The sequence below is a fragment of the Staurois parvus genome, unplaced genomic scaffold (assembly GCF_062004578.1).
Source record: "Staurois parvus isolate SC_StPar_1 unplaced genomic scaffold, SC_StPar_1.0 ptg000704l, whole genome shotgun sequence".
Taxonomy (NCBI): Eukaryota; Metazoa; Chordata; class Amphibia; order Anura; family Ranidae; genus Staurois; species Staurois parvus.
The window spans coordinates 938,468-955,477 of record NW_028318500.1 but is presented as its reverse complement, the minus strand read 5'-3'; the positions used below and the strand labels follow the sequence as shown (position 1 = coordinate 955,477).

Genomic DNA, 17,010 nt, shown 5'->3' with positions numbered 1-17,010 from the left:
GTTTTTTATATTCCTATAATGTATTGAAATACATAGGTGTATTGTAACATTGAGAGACAGAAAAGCAACAAAAAATTCAAAAGAAATGCATGTCTAACAAATTATGCACTGATTTGCATGTTTATGAGGGAAATAAGTATTTGATCCCCTATCATTTAGCATGATTTCTGGCTACCAGGTGTCTTTCATACAGGCAACAAGCTGAGATTAGAAGCAGTCTCTTAAAGGGAGTGCTGCTAATCTCATTTTGTTACCTGTATAAAAGACACCTGTCCACAGGAGCAATAAATCAGGTTCCAAACGCTCCAACATGGCAAAGACCAAAGAGCTGTCCAAGGATGTCAGGGACAAGATTGTAGACCTACACAAGGCTGGACTGGGCTACCAAACTATTGCCAAGCAGCTTGGTGAGAAGGTGACAACAGTTATTGCAATCATTCACAAATTTCTTTTGAATTTTTTGTTGCTATTCTGTCTCTCAGTGTTACAATATACCTACCATTCAATATTACTTTGTGAGTGGGCAAACATTCAAAATCAGCAGGGGATCAAATACTTATTTCCTTCACTGTATCACTAAATTACTTTTACTTATTTATATTTGAAAATTATTTTATATACAAATTTTTCTTTACTATGTTCAGCAGCCAGTGCTAAAAATAAGGATTGTGTATTTGCAGCGAGTGCTTATTTTAAGGGATTATCAATGCATTAAAGTAATTTTTAATCTGACTTTCATATATTTTTATTGTATTAAAGTATATGTAAACCCTCACCTTGTAAAACAGCCCATTTAGTTTAAAATAGAAATGAAAGTCAAAACATTTCTGTAAAGATATATGTAAAAAATAAATTATATATACTTTTTCCCCCGTTTTATAAGTGAGCACACACTCTATAAGCTCCTTATGCAGTTGAGAACACAGAAATGGGGGAGGGGAGAAACAGCAGTACAAAGGATAACACTATTTAGCTTCTAGGAGTAGAAAAAAATACTAATAACTTCTAGGAGCTTAAAAAAAAAATCGCTAGTGTGTATGGAGCCTAAACAAGGAAATCTGTAGAACTAAAGGAAGCTTTCAGGGGCCCCCTGTGATCACTCTATGTTTAAAAGGGTAAAACCTAAGGCTTGCATCACACCTGTCCAATGTCCCACGTTGTGTTAAAGTAGCCAATTCATTTGAACAGGTTGTCAATGCAAAGTGAATTAAAAAAAAAAAAAAAAGTACCTCCCCCATTTTTTTATTTGTGATGTAGCACACCACGGTGCATGGTTGCAGTGCACTGCAAAGCTTTCTGTTACTGAAAAGCTTTGGTATAAAGGCACCCGAAAGTGACCTTAACCATCTTCACCCTCAAACAGCCCCATTGACGTCTAAAGCTGGCCATACATAGTTTGTTTTCTCTCGTTCACCCCATTAGCTGATTGAAAAAAAAAATCAATAGCTTCCTTCATTCACAATAAACAGAGTACATGAAGGAATCTGTAATGTTGGCTACTGTATTCTAACAGCCACAGCACCCGCAGCAGCTTGAATATATCTGAAGAGTGACTGCATCTGACTGGACATAGTCACTGTTCAATCAACAATTTTTTACCTGGCTCCTTCAATTTTTCAACTGGGTTTTGAAGAGCCAATAGTATGACAAGGCTGCCTACAGCTCCATTTTCAGCCTGTTCAGCAGGAATTGGCCAAGTTTCTTCAAGTTGTGTATGACCAGCTTAAGGGGATTAGTTTTCAAAGGAGTCTGACTACAGGTTGTCAACACTGACTGTGGCAGCGTGATGCGATTAAGTATACACTTACCTCCTTTATAACTGTCTAACACACATGTGCAGCAGCAGAAAGGTGCTCTGATGGGCATCCAATATTTATGTGCTTAGAGCGTGATCACTGTGTGCTCCCTGCACAAAGACTGAGCTGTTTATGACAGCTCTTGATCTGGACTAAGGCTGGTCATTATTATTATACAGGATTTATATAGCGCCAACAGTTTGCTCAGCGCTTTACAATATAAAGGGAGACAATACAGCAACGTTCAATTCCTTAAATCGTACAATCTAAGATTATTCTTTTTTTTTAGTTCCATACAGTGGGCTGATCAAAAAAAGAAAACAAATGGATTCCCCCATCTACACAAGCGAGGTGGATGCAGGAATATCCCTCGCTGTGCTATTATATTCTGACAGTGGGGACTCCTCTGCTGTCAGAATACACTGGTCAGCATTGCAGCAGATTGGCTGCATGGACTGATCAAATGGAAGCTTTCTAACAGTCCTGTTTGAGAGAGGTCTGTCATTAGATTGACTTCTGTTGAGCGGGAACAGCCATAGATGGATGGAAATTCAACCAGTCTCCGCTGAACATGATGAATTGTGATCCACCTTTGGCCGGTTTAAAGGATAAGTTCCCATAGCAGCTGCCACGTCCACCGCCCCCTCCCTCTGACAGATATTACAGGAAAACGTCTCCCCATATGATCTGTCAGATTTGAAAACTTCAATGAATGAATGAGCGAGCTGCAAATCCTGACAGCCTTAGCAGCTGTCCGCTTGTAGTTTTCAATGAATTACCATGGTGCTGTGGAGCGCCGTAGTAGTTCATTGAAGCTTCATGTCAGTATATCTGCTTGCTCCTACATCCCATACGGCAAGCAGATATTCTTACAGGTCTGCAGAAGATCTACATGGCATCAGTGATCTACTGATCGTTGGTGCAATGCTTTATAGGATCCTTTGGACAAAAATAATAAATTTTTTTTACCTGCAAAAAAAAAAAAAAAATGTGCATTTATTATTTTTGTCCAAAAAGGGAACTTATCGTTTTGGATAAGTTCACCTTTGGAACAGGTTACATGTTCCACCTGTTTTTAGCGTGGAACATGTTCCCATAGCTGCAGCCATGACCGCCACCTCCCTCCCTCTGACAGATAGTACGGGAAGACTTCTCCCCGTACTATCTGTCAGATTTTAAAACAGCGTGGCTGTGCGGGGCTCCGCCCACACAGCCGCATCACTCATTCACAGTCATCTATGAATGAGAGACTACAAGTCCCAACAGCCTTGGGGCTGTCAGCTTGTAGTCCTCAAACTACCATGGTGCTGTGAAGCTCCCTGGTAGTACATTCATTCTTCCTGTCAGAATATCTGCTTGCTTGTACATCCTGTACGGCAAGCAGATATTCTGACATTTCTGCAGGAGTCTTGCATGGCATCAGTGATCTACTGATCACTGGTGCAATGCTTTCCAGGCTCCTTTGATCAAAAATATTAAATGCACATTTTTACCTGCAAAAAACTGTGCATTTATTATTTTCATCCAAAAGGTGAACTTATCCTTTAACCACTTGTCTACCGGGCACTTATACCCCCTTCCTGCCCAAGCCAATTTTCAGCACTGTCATTTTGAATGACAATTGCGCAGTCATGCAACATTGTACCCAGATGAAATTTTTATCATATTTTTTACACAAATGGAGCTTTCTTTTGATGGTATTTAATCGCTGCTGGGTGTTTTATTTTTTGCGCTATAAACAAAAAAAAAAGAGCAAAATATTTTGAAAAAAAAAAAAGTTTTTCTTTGTTTCTATTATAACATTTTGCAAACAGGTAATTTTTCTCCTTCACTGATGTGCATTGATGAGGCTGCACTGATAGGCAGAACCGATGGGCATTGCTAGGCAGCACTGATGAGGTGGCACGGATAGGCAGAAGTAATGATGCTGCAATGATATGCAGCAATGATGGGCACTGATGGAAAGCACGGATGGGCGGCACTATTTGGCACTGACTGGCAGCACTGCTGGGCACTGATCATCAGTGACCTGATGATCAGTGCCGACCTGTTCTCTGGCAATTGCTGGTTATTGGCAGTACTTTCCTCACGCTGAAAGAGCAGTCGATAACCGACAACTGTATGTACCCGGTGATCTGCTGTGTCATTGGACACAGTTGATCACGTGGTAAAAGGCCGCTGTGATTGGCCATTTACCACATCACATGATCAGCTGTGTCCGTAAGACACATCGATCACAGAGATCGCCGGGTGTGCGCCACTGGTGGCGCACGGAAGGGCGCATTCTGGGAGGACGTCATATGACGCCCTCCCAGAACTGGACAACTATGCTGTAGCTGTCATTCGGCTATAGAGCGGTTAGCAAGGGGTCAAAGATCAGTAGTCGGCGGGACCAGCTTCCAATCATGTGATCACATGACTGCTGATTCTTGCTGCCCCCAGTGTTGATGGGGGAATCCTTCCCGTAGCACTATTGTATTCTCCCGGTGGAGGTGAGGGGAGCTTTCCCAGCTGGCAGGATACAATGGTTAGCAAGCCATGCACAGGGGGGAGGGGTGGAAGCTGTCCCCACCAGGAGAAGACAGTGATTGCTGCTAGTGGCTATAGCAGCCGCTAGCAATAATCGCATGTAAAATCTGGCAGGCTGGTTGATCAATCAATGAACTTGGGTATATTCAGACTGCCCATACATGGTTCGAATCTCAGCTGGTCCCTGCTGAACCTACCGAAATTTGAACAGTCCATGGCTGGCCTTACTGTCGGCAAACGGCTATAGCCACTGGCAGTAATTGAATGCAGAAGTGTCTAACAGGCGAGTTGTATCTAAGCCAATCGATGGATCAAATTGGGCACAATCAGCCTGCCCATAGATGGATCCAAATATGGCTGCCTCAGCATTGACTGGCTGAATTTTGATCCATGTATAGCCGGCTATACATTATAACATATGAATGCGATTATTTTTATCAAACTGGTCGCTTTTCCATGCTTATCTGAATCAATCTTTTACACGTTGGTCGTTCCCTTCAATGACAGATATCAGAAAAGTAGATTAAACTCCATTGTTACAATAGATCAAAAGTATTGCACACAGTGACTAAATGGTTAGCACTTCCACCTGGCAGTACTAGCGCAATCGGTTCAAATCCAAACACAGCACCCCCTGCCTGGAGTTTGCATGTTCTCCCTGTGCCTGCATGGGTTTCCTCCGGGTACTCCGGTTTCCTCCCACACTCCAAAGACCTGCTGGTAGGTTAGTTGGATCCTGTCTAAATTGGCCCATGTATATGAATGTGAGCTAGGGACCTTGTACACCCCTTGAGGGTTAGGGACTGATGTGAATGTACAATATGTATGTAAAGCACTGCGTAAATTGACAGCGCTATAGAAGTACCTGAAATATATAAATATGACCAGGACAAACGTTTTATGACTGCAATTGTCTTCCTTTCTGACCAGGACAGACACAATGGTAGGGTGCAGAGCTCCAGCAGCTGGATTCTATCTGTGCCAATGTCATATTTTTTCCATTCAGGAAAGCAGACACAGCAGAGGGGGTCCTGTGTTGTCAGAGGTCATTGGGGTGTCAGCTCCTGGGGTGTCCCATACATCTAGGAGGGACGGGCCCCGGAGTGCTTGTGATGATGACAGCAGCCACTGTGTGTCCTCCAATCAGATTCTGCCTGGGGAGCATACAGGACAGACCGGAGCTCATTCATTGCCTGCGATGACAGTCAGCACACATTCCTGTACACGGCTCCAGGGCTGAGCCCAGACCAGCCCAGTAGATGCACCGACCGGACCAGGACAGAGCTCTATACTGGGGGAGAGAAGATGGCACGTACCTGGGCATCCCGCCTCCCTCCACGGATGACAACAAGTGTCCCCGCACTCAACTTATCCGACTTCCACAGCCGCCCCCAACACCACACAGGACACCTGTCACCGCACACACAATGACACCTACCTGCGAGGATGGCTTTGCCCGGGTGGGTGAGCTTGGCACTCCCGGCGGGCGCAGCTGCAGCCAGACCTCGGTGTCCTGAGAGGACAGCTGACGGAGCTCCGGGAAGAGAGGAGAAGAAGGGAGACAGCGGGGGGCGCCCATTGCAGGACATGGCTGAGTGAGGAGTCAGGACCAGGGCTTAGAACGGGCAAACTCTGGTTCCGGCACCCGCCGTGTCCGGGATCCGGGGTAGGGGCGGGGCTGCTTCCCGCCTACAACCGCGCCCCGTCCTGCGTAACCACACTGACTTCACCGCCCTGAGGAGAGCATAGGGGACAACTACAGTACATCACAACATACATACTACAATGTAACAATTGTACACCCCACCTACATACTACAGTGTAACAATTGTACACCCCGCCTACATACTACAGTGTAACAATTGTACACCCCACCTACATACTACAGTGTAACAATTGTACACCCCACCTACATATTACAGTGTAACAATTGTACACCCCACCTACATACTACAGTGTAACAATTGTACACCCCACCTACATACTACAGTGTAACAATTGTACACCCCACCTACATACTACAGTGTAACAATTGTACATCCCGCCTACATAGTACAATGTAACAATACAGTGTAACAATCGTACATCCCCGCCTACATAGTACATAGTACAGTGTAACAATTGTACATCCCCCGCCTACATACTACAGTATGTACATCCCCCGCCTACATACTACAGTGTAACAACTGTACACCCCCGCCTACATACTACAGTGTAACAACTGTACACCCCCACCTACATACTACAGTGTAACAATTGTACACCCCGCCTACATACTACAGTGTAACAATTGTACACCCCACCTACATACTACAGTGTAACAATTGTACACCCCCACCTACATACTACAGTGTAACAACTGTACACCCCCGCCTACATACTACAGTGTACCAATTGTACATCCCAACCTACATACTACAGTGTACCAATTGTACATCCCAGCCTACATACTACAGTGTACCAATTGTACACCCCCATCTACATACTACAGTGGAACAATTGTACACCCCTATCTACATTCTACAGTGGAACAATTGTACACCCCCGCCTACATACTACAGTGTAACAATCGTACACCCCCGCCTACATACTACAGTGTAACAATCGTACATCCCCCCTACATAGTACAGTGTAACAATCGTACATCCCCACCTACATAGTACATTAACAATCGTACATCCCCACCTACATAGTACAGTGTAACAATTGTACATCCCCCGCCTACATAATACAGTGTAACAACAGTACATCCCCGCCTACATACTACAGTGTAACAATTGTACATCCCCCGCCTACATAATACAGTGTAACAACTGTACATCCCCGCCTACATACTACAGTGTAACAATTGTACATCCCCCCCACATACTACAGTGTAACAACTGTACATCCCCGTCTACATACTACAGTGTAACAACTGTACATCCCCGCCTACATACTACAGTGTAACAATTGTACATCCCCGCCTACATAGTACAGTGTAACAATTGTACATCCTCGCCTACATACAGAGTAACAACTGTACATCTCCGCCTACATACTATACTACAGTGTAACAATTGTACATCCCTCCTACATACTACAGTGTAACAACTGTACATCCCCGCCTATATATTACAGTGTAACAACTGTACATCCCCGCCTACATACTACAGTACAACAATTGTACATCCCCCCCTACATAGTTCAGTGTAACAATTGTACATCCTCGCCTACATACAGAGTAACAACTGTACATCTCTGCCTACATACTATACTACAGTGTAACAATTGTACATCCCCCCTACATACTACAGTGTAACAACTGTACATCCCCGCCTACATATTACAGTGTAACAACTGTACATCCCCGCCTACATACTGCAGTATAACAATTGTACATCCCCCCCTACATAGTTCAGTGTAACAATTGTACACCCCCCCACATAGTACTACAGTATAACAAATGTACATCCCCCACCTACATAGTGAACTATGTGAACCAACTGCCACCCTGAGGGGAGAACACACACACAGTAATGGATGGGGACAACTACATCCCCACCTACATAATACTAGAGTGTACCAACTGCCACCCCGAGAAGAGGACGGGACAACTACAGTACATCCCCACCTATATTACACTACATTGTAACAACTGTACATCTACACCTACATAGTACTACAGTGTAGAAAATGTACACCCCCACCTACATACTACAGTGTACAAAATGTACACCCCCACCTACATACTACAGTGTAACAATTGTACATCCTTGTCTACATACTACAGTGTACACAATGTACATCCCCGCCTACATAGTACTACAGTGTAACAATTGCACATCCCCACTTACATACTACAGTCACAACTGTACATCCCTACCTAAATAAAACTACTGTGTACCAACTGTACATCTCCACCTACATAGTACTACAGTATACAAAAATGTACGGCCCCACCCTACATAGTACTACAGTATACCAACTTTACATCCTTGCCTACATACTACAGTGTAACAATTGTACATCTCAGCCTACATACTACAGTGTACAAAATGTACATCCCCGCTAACATAGTACTACAGTGTACCAACTTTACATCTCCACCTACATAACACTACAGTGTAAGAACTGTACATTCCCTCCTACATAACGCTACAGTGTAACAACTATACATCCCCGCCTACATAGCACTACAGCTGTACAACTGTACATTCTTGCCTACATAACACTACAGTGTACCAACTGTTCATCCCTGCCTACATAACACTACAGTGTAACTACTGTTCATCTCCATCTACATAATAATATAGTGAACCAACTACCACCCTGAGGGGAGAACACACACAGCAATGGAAGTACAGGGGGATAACTAAATCCCCACCTACATAATACTAGAGTGTACCAACTGCCACCCCGAGAAGTGGACAGGGGACAACTACAGTACATCCCCACTTACATAATACTACAGTGTAACAACTACACATCCCCACCTACATAATACTACAGTGTAACAACTATACATCCCCGCCTACATAGCACTACAGCTGTACAACTGTACATTCCTGCCTACATAACACTACAGTGTACCAACTGTTCATCCCTGCCTACATAACACTACAGTGTAACTACTGTACATCCCCATCTACATAATAATACAGTGAACCAACTGCCACCCTGAGGTGAGAACACACACACACAGCAATGGAAGGGTACAGGGGGACAACTACATCCCCACCTACATAATACTAGATTTTACCAATTGCCACCCCGAGAAGAGGACAGGGGACAACTACAGTACATCCCCACCTACATTACAATACATCGTAACAACTTCACATCTCCACCTACATAGTATTACAGTGTACAAAAATGTACGGCCCCACCTACATACTACAGTGTACAAAATGTACACCCCCACCTACATGCTACAGTGTACAAAATATACAGTTGCAAGAAAAATTATGTGAACCCCTTGGGATTACGTGGAGTTTTGCATGAATTGGGCATAAAATGTGCTCTGAATGTCATCTAAGTCACAACAATAGAAGAACACAGTCTGCTGAACATAATACTACACAAACAGTAGATGTTGCCATGGTTTAATTGCACATAACATGTAAACATTCACAGTGCAGGGAGGAAAAAGTATGTGAGGCCCCAGCTTAATGACTTCTCCCAGAGCTAATTGGAGCCAGGAGTGAGCCAACCTTGACTCCAATCAGTGTGATGATATTGGATGTGTTGCTGACAGCTGTCCTGCCCTTAAAAAACACACACCTGTTTTGGGTTTACTGGTTTCAAGAAGCACTGTCTGATGTGAACCATGCCTCACAGAAAAGAACTCTCAGAAGACCTACGATCAAGAATTGTTGACTTGCATGAAGCTGGAAAAGGTTACAAAAGTATCTCCAAAAGCCTTGATGTTCATGTGTCCACGGTAAGACAGACTGTCTACAAATGGAGAAAGTTTAGCACTGTTGCTACTCTCCCTAGGCGTGGTCGTCCTGTAAAAATGACTGCAAGAGCACAGCGCAGAATGCTGCATGAGGTAAAGAAGAATCCCAGAGTGTCAGCTAAAGACCTACAGAAATCTCTGGCACATGCTAACATTTTTGTTGACCTGGATGTTCCACAGCACTACTGGCAAAATATACTTTGGACAGATGAAACCAAGATTGAGTTGTTTGGGAAGAACACACAACACTATGTGTGGAGAAAAAAAAAAGGCACAGCACACCAACATCAAAACCTCATCCCCATTGTAAAATATGGCAGAGGGAGCATCATGGTTTGAGGCTGCTTTGCTACCTCAGGGCCTGGACGGATTGTTGTCATTGATGGGAAAATTAATTCCAGAGTTTATCAAGACATTTTGCAGGAAAACGTACAACCATCTGTCCGCCAACTGAAGCTCCGCAGAGGATGGGTGATGCAACAGGACAAGGACCCAAAGCATACAAGTAATTCAACAAAACAATGGCTGCCACAGCACAGAATACGCCTTCTGGAGTGGCCCAGTCAGAGTCCTGACTTCAACCCGATTGAAATGCTGTGTCATGACCTTAAGAGAGCGATTCACACCAGACATCCCAAGAATATTGCTACACTGAAACAGTTTTGTGAAAAGGAGTGGTCCAAAATTACTCCAGATCGTTGTGCAGGTCTGATCTGCAACTACAGGAAACGTTTGGTTGAGGTTATTGCTGCCAAAGGAGGGTCAACCAGTTATTAAGTCCAAAGGTTCACATACTTTTTCCTCCCTGCACTGTGAATGTTTACATGTTATGTGCAATTAAACAATGGCAACATCTAATGTTTGTGTAGTATTATGTTCAGCAGACTGTGTTCTTCTATTATGACTTAGATGACGTTCAGAGCACATTTTATGCCCAATTCATGCAAAATTCCACGTAATCCCAAGGGGTTCACATACTTTTTCTTGCAACTGTACACACCCACCTACATACTACAGTGTAACAATTGTACATCCTTGTCTACATACTACAGTGTACAAAATGTACATCCCCGCCTACATAGAACTACAGTGTAACAACTGTACATCCTCACCTACATAATACTACAGTGAAACAATTGCACATCCCCACTTACATACTACAGTCACAACTGTACATCCCTACCTAAATAAAACTACAGTATACCAACAATCTCCACCTACATAGTACTACAGTGTACAAAAATGTACGGCCCCACCCTACATAATACAGTGTACAAAATGTACACCTCTACCTACATACTACAGTGTACAAAATGTACACCCCCACCTATATACTACAGTGTACCAACTGTACATTCCCCACCTACATAGTACTACAGTGTACCAACTGTATATGCCCATCTACATAACACTACAGTGTAAGAACTGTACATTCCCTCCTACATAACGCTACAGTGTAACAACTATACATCCCTGCCTACATAGCACTACACCTGTACAACTGTACATTTTTGCCTACATAACACTACAGTGTACCAACTGTTCATCCCTGCCTACATAACACTACAGTGTAACTACTGTTCATCCCCATCTACATAATAATATAGTGAACCAACTACCACCCTGAGGGGAGAACACACACAGCAATGGAAGTACAGGGGGATAACTAAATCCCCACCTACATAATACTAGAGTGTACCAACTGCCACCCCGAGAAGTGGACAGGGGACAACTATAGTACATCCCCACCTACATAATACTACAGTGTAACAACTATACATCCCTACCTACATAGTACTACAGCGTACCAACTGTACATCCCCACCTACATAATACTACAGCGTAACAACTGTACATCCCCACCTACATAGTACTACAACATACCAACTGTACATCTCCACCTACATAGTACTACAGTGTAACAACTGTACATCCCCCACCTACATAGTACTACAGCAGGGGCGGACTGACCATTTGGAAACTCAGGCACTGCCCGAAGGCCCGGGGTCAGTAGGGCCCCATGAGATGCCCCTGGTACCTTTTTCATAGGCTTTTTTGAGTTTGGGCAAGGACATAGGGGCACCATGATTCCCTATTGCCCGGGGGCCCCATGAGTTGTCAGTCCGCCCTTGTACTACAGTGTAGCAACTCTACATCTCCACCTACATAGTACTACAGTGTAACAACTGTACATCTCCACCTACATAGTACTACAGTGTAACAAACTGTACATCCCCACCTACATAGTACTACAGTCTAAAAAACTGTACATCCCCACCTACATAATACTACAGTGTAACAACTGTACATCTCCATCTACATAGTACTACAGTGTAACAACTGTACATCCCCACCTACATAATACTACAGTGTAACAACTGTACATCTCCATCTACATAATACTACAGTGTAACAACTGTACATCTCCACCTACATAATACTACAGTGTAACAACTGTACATCCCCACCTGCATAATACTACAGTGTAACAACTGTACATCCCCACCTACATAATACTACAGTGTAACAACTGTACATCTCCATCTACATAATACTACAGTGTAACAACTGTACATCCCCACCTACATAATACTACAGTGTAACAACTGTACATCCCCACCTACATAATACTACAGTGTAACAACTGTACATCCCCACCTGCATAATACTACAGTGTAACAACTGTACATCCCCACCTACATAGTACTACAGTCTAAAAAACTGTACATCCCCACCTACATAATACTACAGTGTAACAACTGTCATCCCAAGGAGAGGACATACACAGCAATGGAAGGTGGACAACACTATCTCCACCTACATTATACTATAATGTACCAACTACCTGTTGTAGTTAACATTTGCTGAAAGAGTTCATTCTGGTGGCAACAGGTTTTGTATGAACTCTTTCTATACAAAAAGCTGATCATTGACCTAAATGTCACATGCAGTCACAGATAGTAAAAGCCGGTTAATTATCAGCATTTTCTCAGGTATTCTTGGGGAAAATAGGACATTGCACCTTTTACTATGAGACCATGTCAGTCTCTGTAGGTTATAATGACTGACTTATTATACAATATATTAGTAGTGGTCTGTTGTGTACTGTTTTCATAGTTATGGATTTTTTTTCTTTTTGCATTAGCTCATAGGAAGGGTGTATACAAATAAATGAGGAAATGCATTCTGAAACAGCTTACTGTGCTTTTAGATTGATCACAAGCTATGAAACAGGTGTGTCAAAAGGCATGTAATTGTATCATACACAAAATAACTTCCAACTTTACCAATTTGGAATTTCCCAGTAAATCATTTATATTTGCTTAAAGCAGAATTGCGGGCAAAAACTTCTTTACACGTCCTTGTTGCTGATTTCCTACCCTCACTGAATGTGTCATCCATCTTCTGATTCACTCTGAAACAGCCTGTTCATTATCAAATCAAACTGTTAATTCTCTTTGGTTTCCTGTTTAAAAGATTGGTGGCTGTTTTGCCTCCTATTCCCCCAGTGACTGTCACTGGTCTTGGCACATCCCTTCTGTAGTTCTTTCTCCAGTAAGCTGTGATGTAATTCAGCCCCACTTGCAGTGTTGGGGGCGAAACGAGACTACACATACAACATGTATAGGCCTAGTTTACCCGCCCACATTCACTACTATTCCCAGTGGTTGATGGGAACTGTAGTTTCCTGAGAGGAGAGGATATGATGTAATCCCTGCTTTTACACCTCCTCCTTGGCAGAGCAGATGCTGTTATCTTTTGAATTACAGAGATGAGTTAATGAAAAATCAGTTGAACATTTCTCCTAGAGCAGCGGTTCTCAACCTGTGGGTCGCGACCCCTTTGGGGGTCGAACAATCCTTTCACAGGGGTCTCCTAAGACCATCAGAAAACACATATTTCCGATGGTCTTAGGAACCGAGACACCGCTCCTCTATCAGTCTCCAAGCGGGTCCGCCCACATGCAGATACGTCCACATTTCCCTGGACGCGATGTGTGCACGGGATGACATGCCGCCCCTGTCATCTGGCCACATCCCCGGGATCACTCAACAGCTCCGCCTCCTCGCCAGTGATTGGGCGCCGGAACTATAGCTCAGGCGGCCAATCACTGGCGAGGAGGAGGAGCAGAGCAGCAGCGCGAAGGTCAAAGAAGATCGAGCAAGGGAGCGGCCGGAGAAGGAAGACAGCTGACAGGTAAGTGTCTGTAGCGTGCAGATGGTGCTGCTGCAGCCAGGTATGCTGGCTGTAGATGGGAGGGAGCGAGCCCAGGCTGGAGCAGGAGTCAAGCAAGGTAAGTATCATTGGTGTCAGTAGGAGGAATAGTGCCCCATCATTGGTGTCACTATTACCAATGATGGGGCACTATTCCTCCCACTGACACCAATGATGGGGCACTATTCCTCCCACTGACACCAATGATGGGGCACTATTTCCTCCCCCCCACTGACACCAACGATGGGGAACTATTCCTCCCCCCACTGACACCAACGATGGGGCACTACTCCTCCCCCCACTGACACCAACGATGGGGCACTATTCCTCCCCCCACTTACACCAACGATGGGGCACTACCCTCCCCACTGACACCAATGATGGGGCACAATTCCCCCCCACACTAGTATCAATGATGGGGCACTATTCCCCCCCCCCCACTGACCCCAATGATGGGGCATTATTCCTCCCACACTGATACCAATGATGGGACACTATTCCTCCCACTGACACCAACAATGTGGCACTATTCCTCCCACTGATACCAATGATGGGACACTATTCCTCCTACTGATACCAACGATGGGACACTATTCCTCCCACTGACATCAGTGATGTGGCACTACTCCTCTCACTGACACCAATGATGTGGCACTACTCCTCCCACTGCAAAATTACAGTTATGAAGTAGCAACAAAAATAATTTTATGGTTGGGGGTCACCACAACATGAGGAACTGTATTAAAGGGTCACAGCATTAGGAAGGTTGAGAACCCCTGTCCTAGATGGTAAGGATTTTCAAAATTTTATTAACTATTTAATGTTCTGTGTACTAATGGGCGATTTTTCTTGCCTCTCCTGGAGTTCTTTTTTTAAACTTTGAGACTTTGCTCAGCTCCACAATAAATCGACAATACAGGTTAAATGAGAGAGGAACAAGTGCAAACATAATATGTTATGCCTTTCCCTGAAATATTTGTATTGCTTTGTTCTAAGGAAATATAATAGATTTTTCCTATATGTATCTAGAACAAAGCAGCTATTAATGTGCTTTTTACTTACATGAAAGTGCAATTTAATGTTTTTTACTAGCAGCGCACACAGTGAATGAGGAAAGTGAGTCTTCCCACCTGTTAGCTAGGTTTCTCATCACACAGTGGAAGCAAAAGAATGTTACATCACTTCTGCTTTCAATGTGAAACATGTTGCTACGTTCACAGATGAAAATCAAATACTGTTGCCATTTTTTCCCCCCCTGTACCTTACATTGGTGGAATCATATCTCCCTCATTTTCCACTTTCTCATATCAAAATGAGGCCTTAGGGATCTCTATATGACTATTCCAAAGCTCCAATTGCTAACAAATACAGGTACCTACAAATCAAACATTGTATTTATTCACTTAATATGACTATGACTCCTCTTATCCCTAGTAGACATGATGAGAAAATCGGATGAAAAAAAAAATCACTTTTGGATCGATCGTCTGGTAATCTGATTGTTAGTACACAGCTTTTGAGAGCCGATCATAACAATTCATGCAAAAATATCCAGAGGGACAAGCCTTACATTTTTTTCTCATAAGATAACAGAATTAATGATTTTCCTGTAATTCGTATAATATTTGTACAAAAAAAAAATCGAGTCACTAAGGCCGGGCATGCTCAGAAATGAAATATTACAATAAAATGCATTACATTTTTCCAAAGTTATATTCTGAAGATAATTTTTGGAACTTTGGTAACCTATTCATTTTCAACATGAGACTAGCATGCAAAAGAAAAAAAAAAGCATCCGATATTCTGATTGTGTGTATGAGGCATTACACAATCACCACTTTTGAACATATCTGCCTCTATAACCCACACTCACACAAACTCCCCTCTATGATCTACTCTTCTCTCAACTCTTTCACTTCCAAAAATCGGAATATATGTGCAAAAAAGTGCGACCAAGATCTAGCTGCACTTCACTTTTCTGCAGATATTGGAAAAGCCTGAAAATTGTACCTAAATGCTCTACCAATGCAACATTCATGGAATCCACTTACAAAGCTGTAATGTGCGGGTACTGGGTACAGGCATGAAGATCCAAATCAAATTCACAGAACAGCACTATGGCTCCATTCGCACAGGTATGATGTGTTCGGAAACACAGAAGACATGCATTCCTGAATTTTGTCCCTGAATGGACAGGACCCTAAATACCGGCACACCATTTAGCCCAATCAAGCTACAGCCTGCCGTAGGTTTCAACAGGCAGCTTGCATTGGGGCTGAATGCAACATCTGTCCCTCCTGGACATGCTAAAGCGCTGGAGGGATGACTGCAGCTTAAAGGCCCTATGGCAAGTGGCCTAAAGGTTTTCAAGGGTGCAGTCAAATGGGTTTAGTTTCATGTCTGGTTGACTTGCCCCAACAGTCTTATTTTGGATTAAAAATTTTGACTTACTTTACACATAATATTTAAAGTAACTACAGTCATGGCCAAAAATATTGGCACCCCTGAATTTCTGACAGATAATGCACCACTTCACCCAGAAAATTGTTTCAATTACAAATTTTTAGGCATTCTCATTTGTATTTCTTTTGTTTGTGTTGGCATGACACAAAAAAGTGGAGAAACAAAAAACCAAAACTGACACATTTCACGCAAAACCCCAAAAATGGACCGGACAACACTATTGGCAACTCCTCAAAATAGTAAGAAATAATTTCAAGTTTGTGATGCTCCTGTAATTTGTAATTAAACTCACCTGTATCAATTAACAGCTGAAAATATAGAAATCACACCGGCAACCAGTTAAAATGGTGAAAAATTAACTCAACCTTTCTGCTGTGTGTCTCTGTGTGCCACATGGAGCATGGAGAAGAAAAAGAGCACAAAGGATTGTCTGAGGATTTGATACCCCACTGCTGACACAGAAACATAAAAAGCCAGACTGGAATTTGTCAAAACTTACCTGAGAAAGCCAAAATCCTTTTGGGAGAATGTGCTGTGGACACAGGAAACAAAATTACAGCTTTTTGG

The 17,010-nt window shown here is 43.1% G+C and overlaps 1 protein-coding gene across 1 annotated transcript in view; it reads right to left on the bottom strand.

Annotated features, from left to right (window-relative positions):
* The window catches only part of SLC25A1 (solute carrier family 25 member 1), a 68,119-nt gene extending 62,082 nt beyond the window's left edge, over nucleotides 1–6,037 (bottom strand). Inside the window, exon 1 of the mRNA XM_089653179.1 lies at nucleotides 5,764–6,037. Coding sequence (XP_089509305.1) covers nucleotides 5,764–5,914 — 151 coding nt within the window. The 5' untranslated portion in view covers nucleotides 5,915–6,037. The remainder of the gene's footprint in view (nucleotides 1–5,763) is intronic.
* Nucleotides 6,038–17,010: the final 10,973 nt, after the last annotated feature.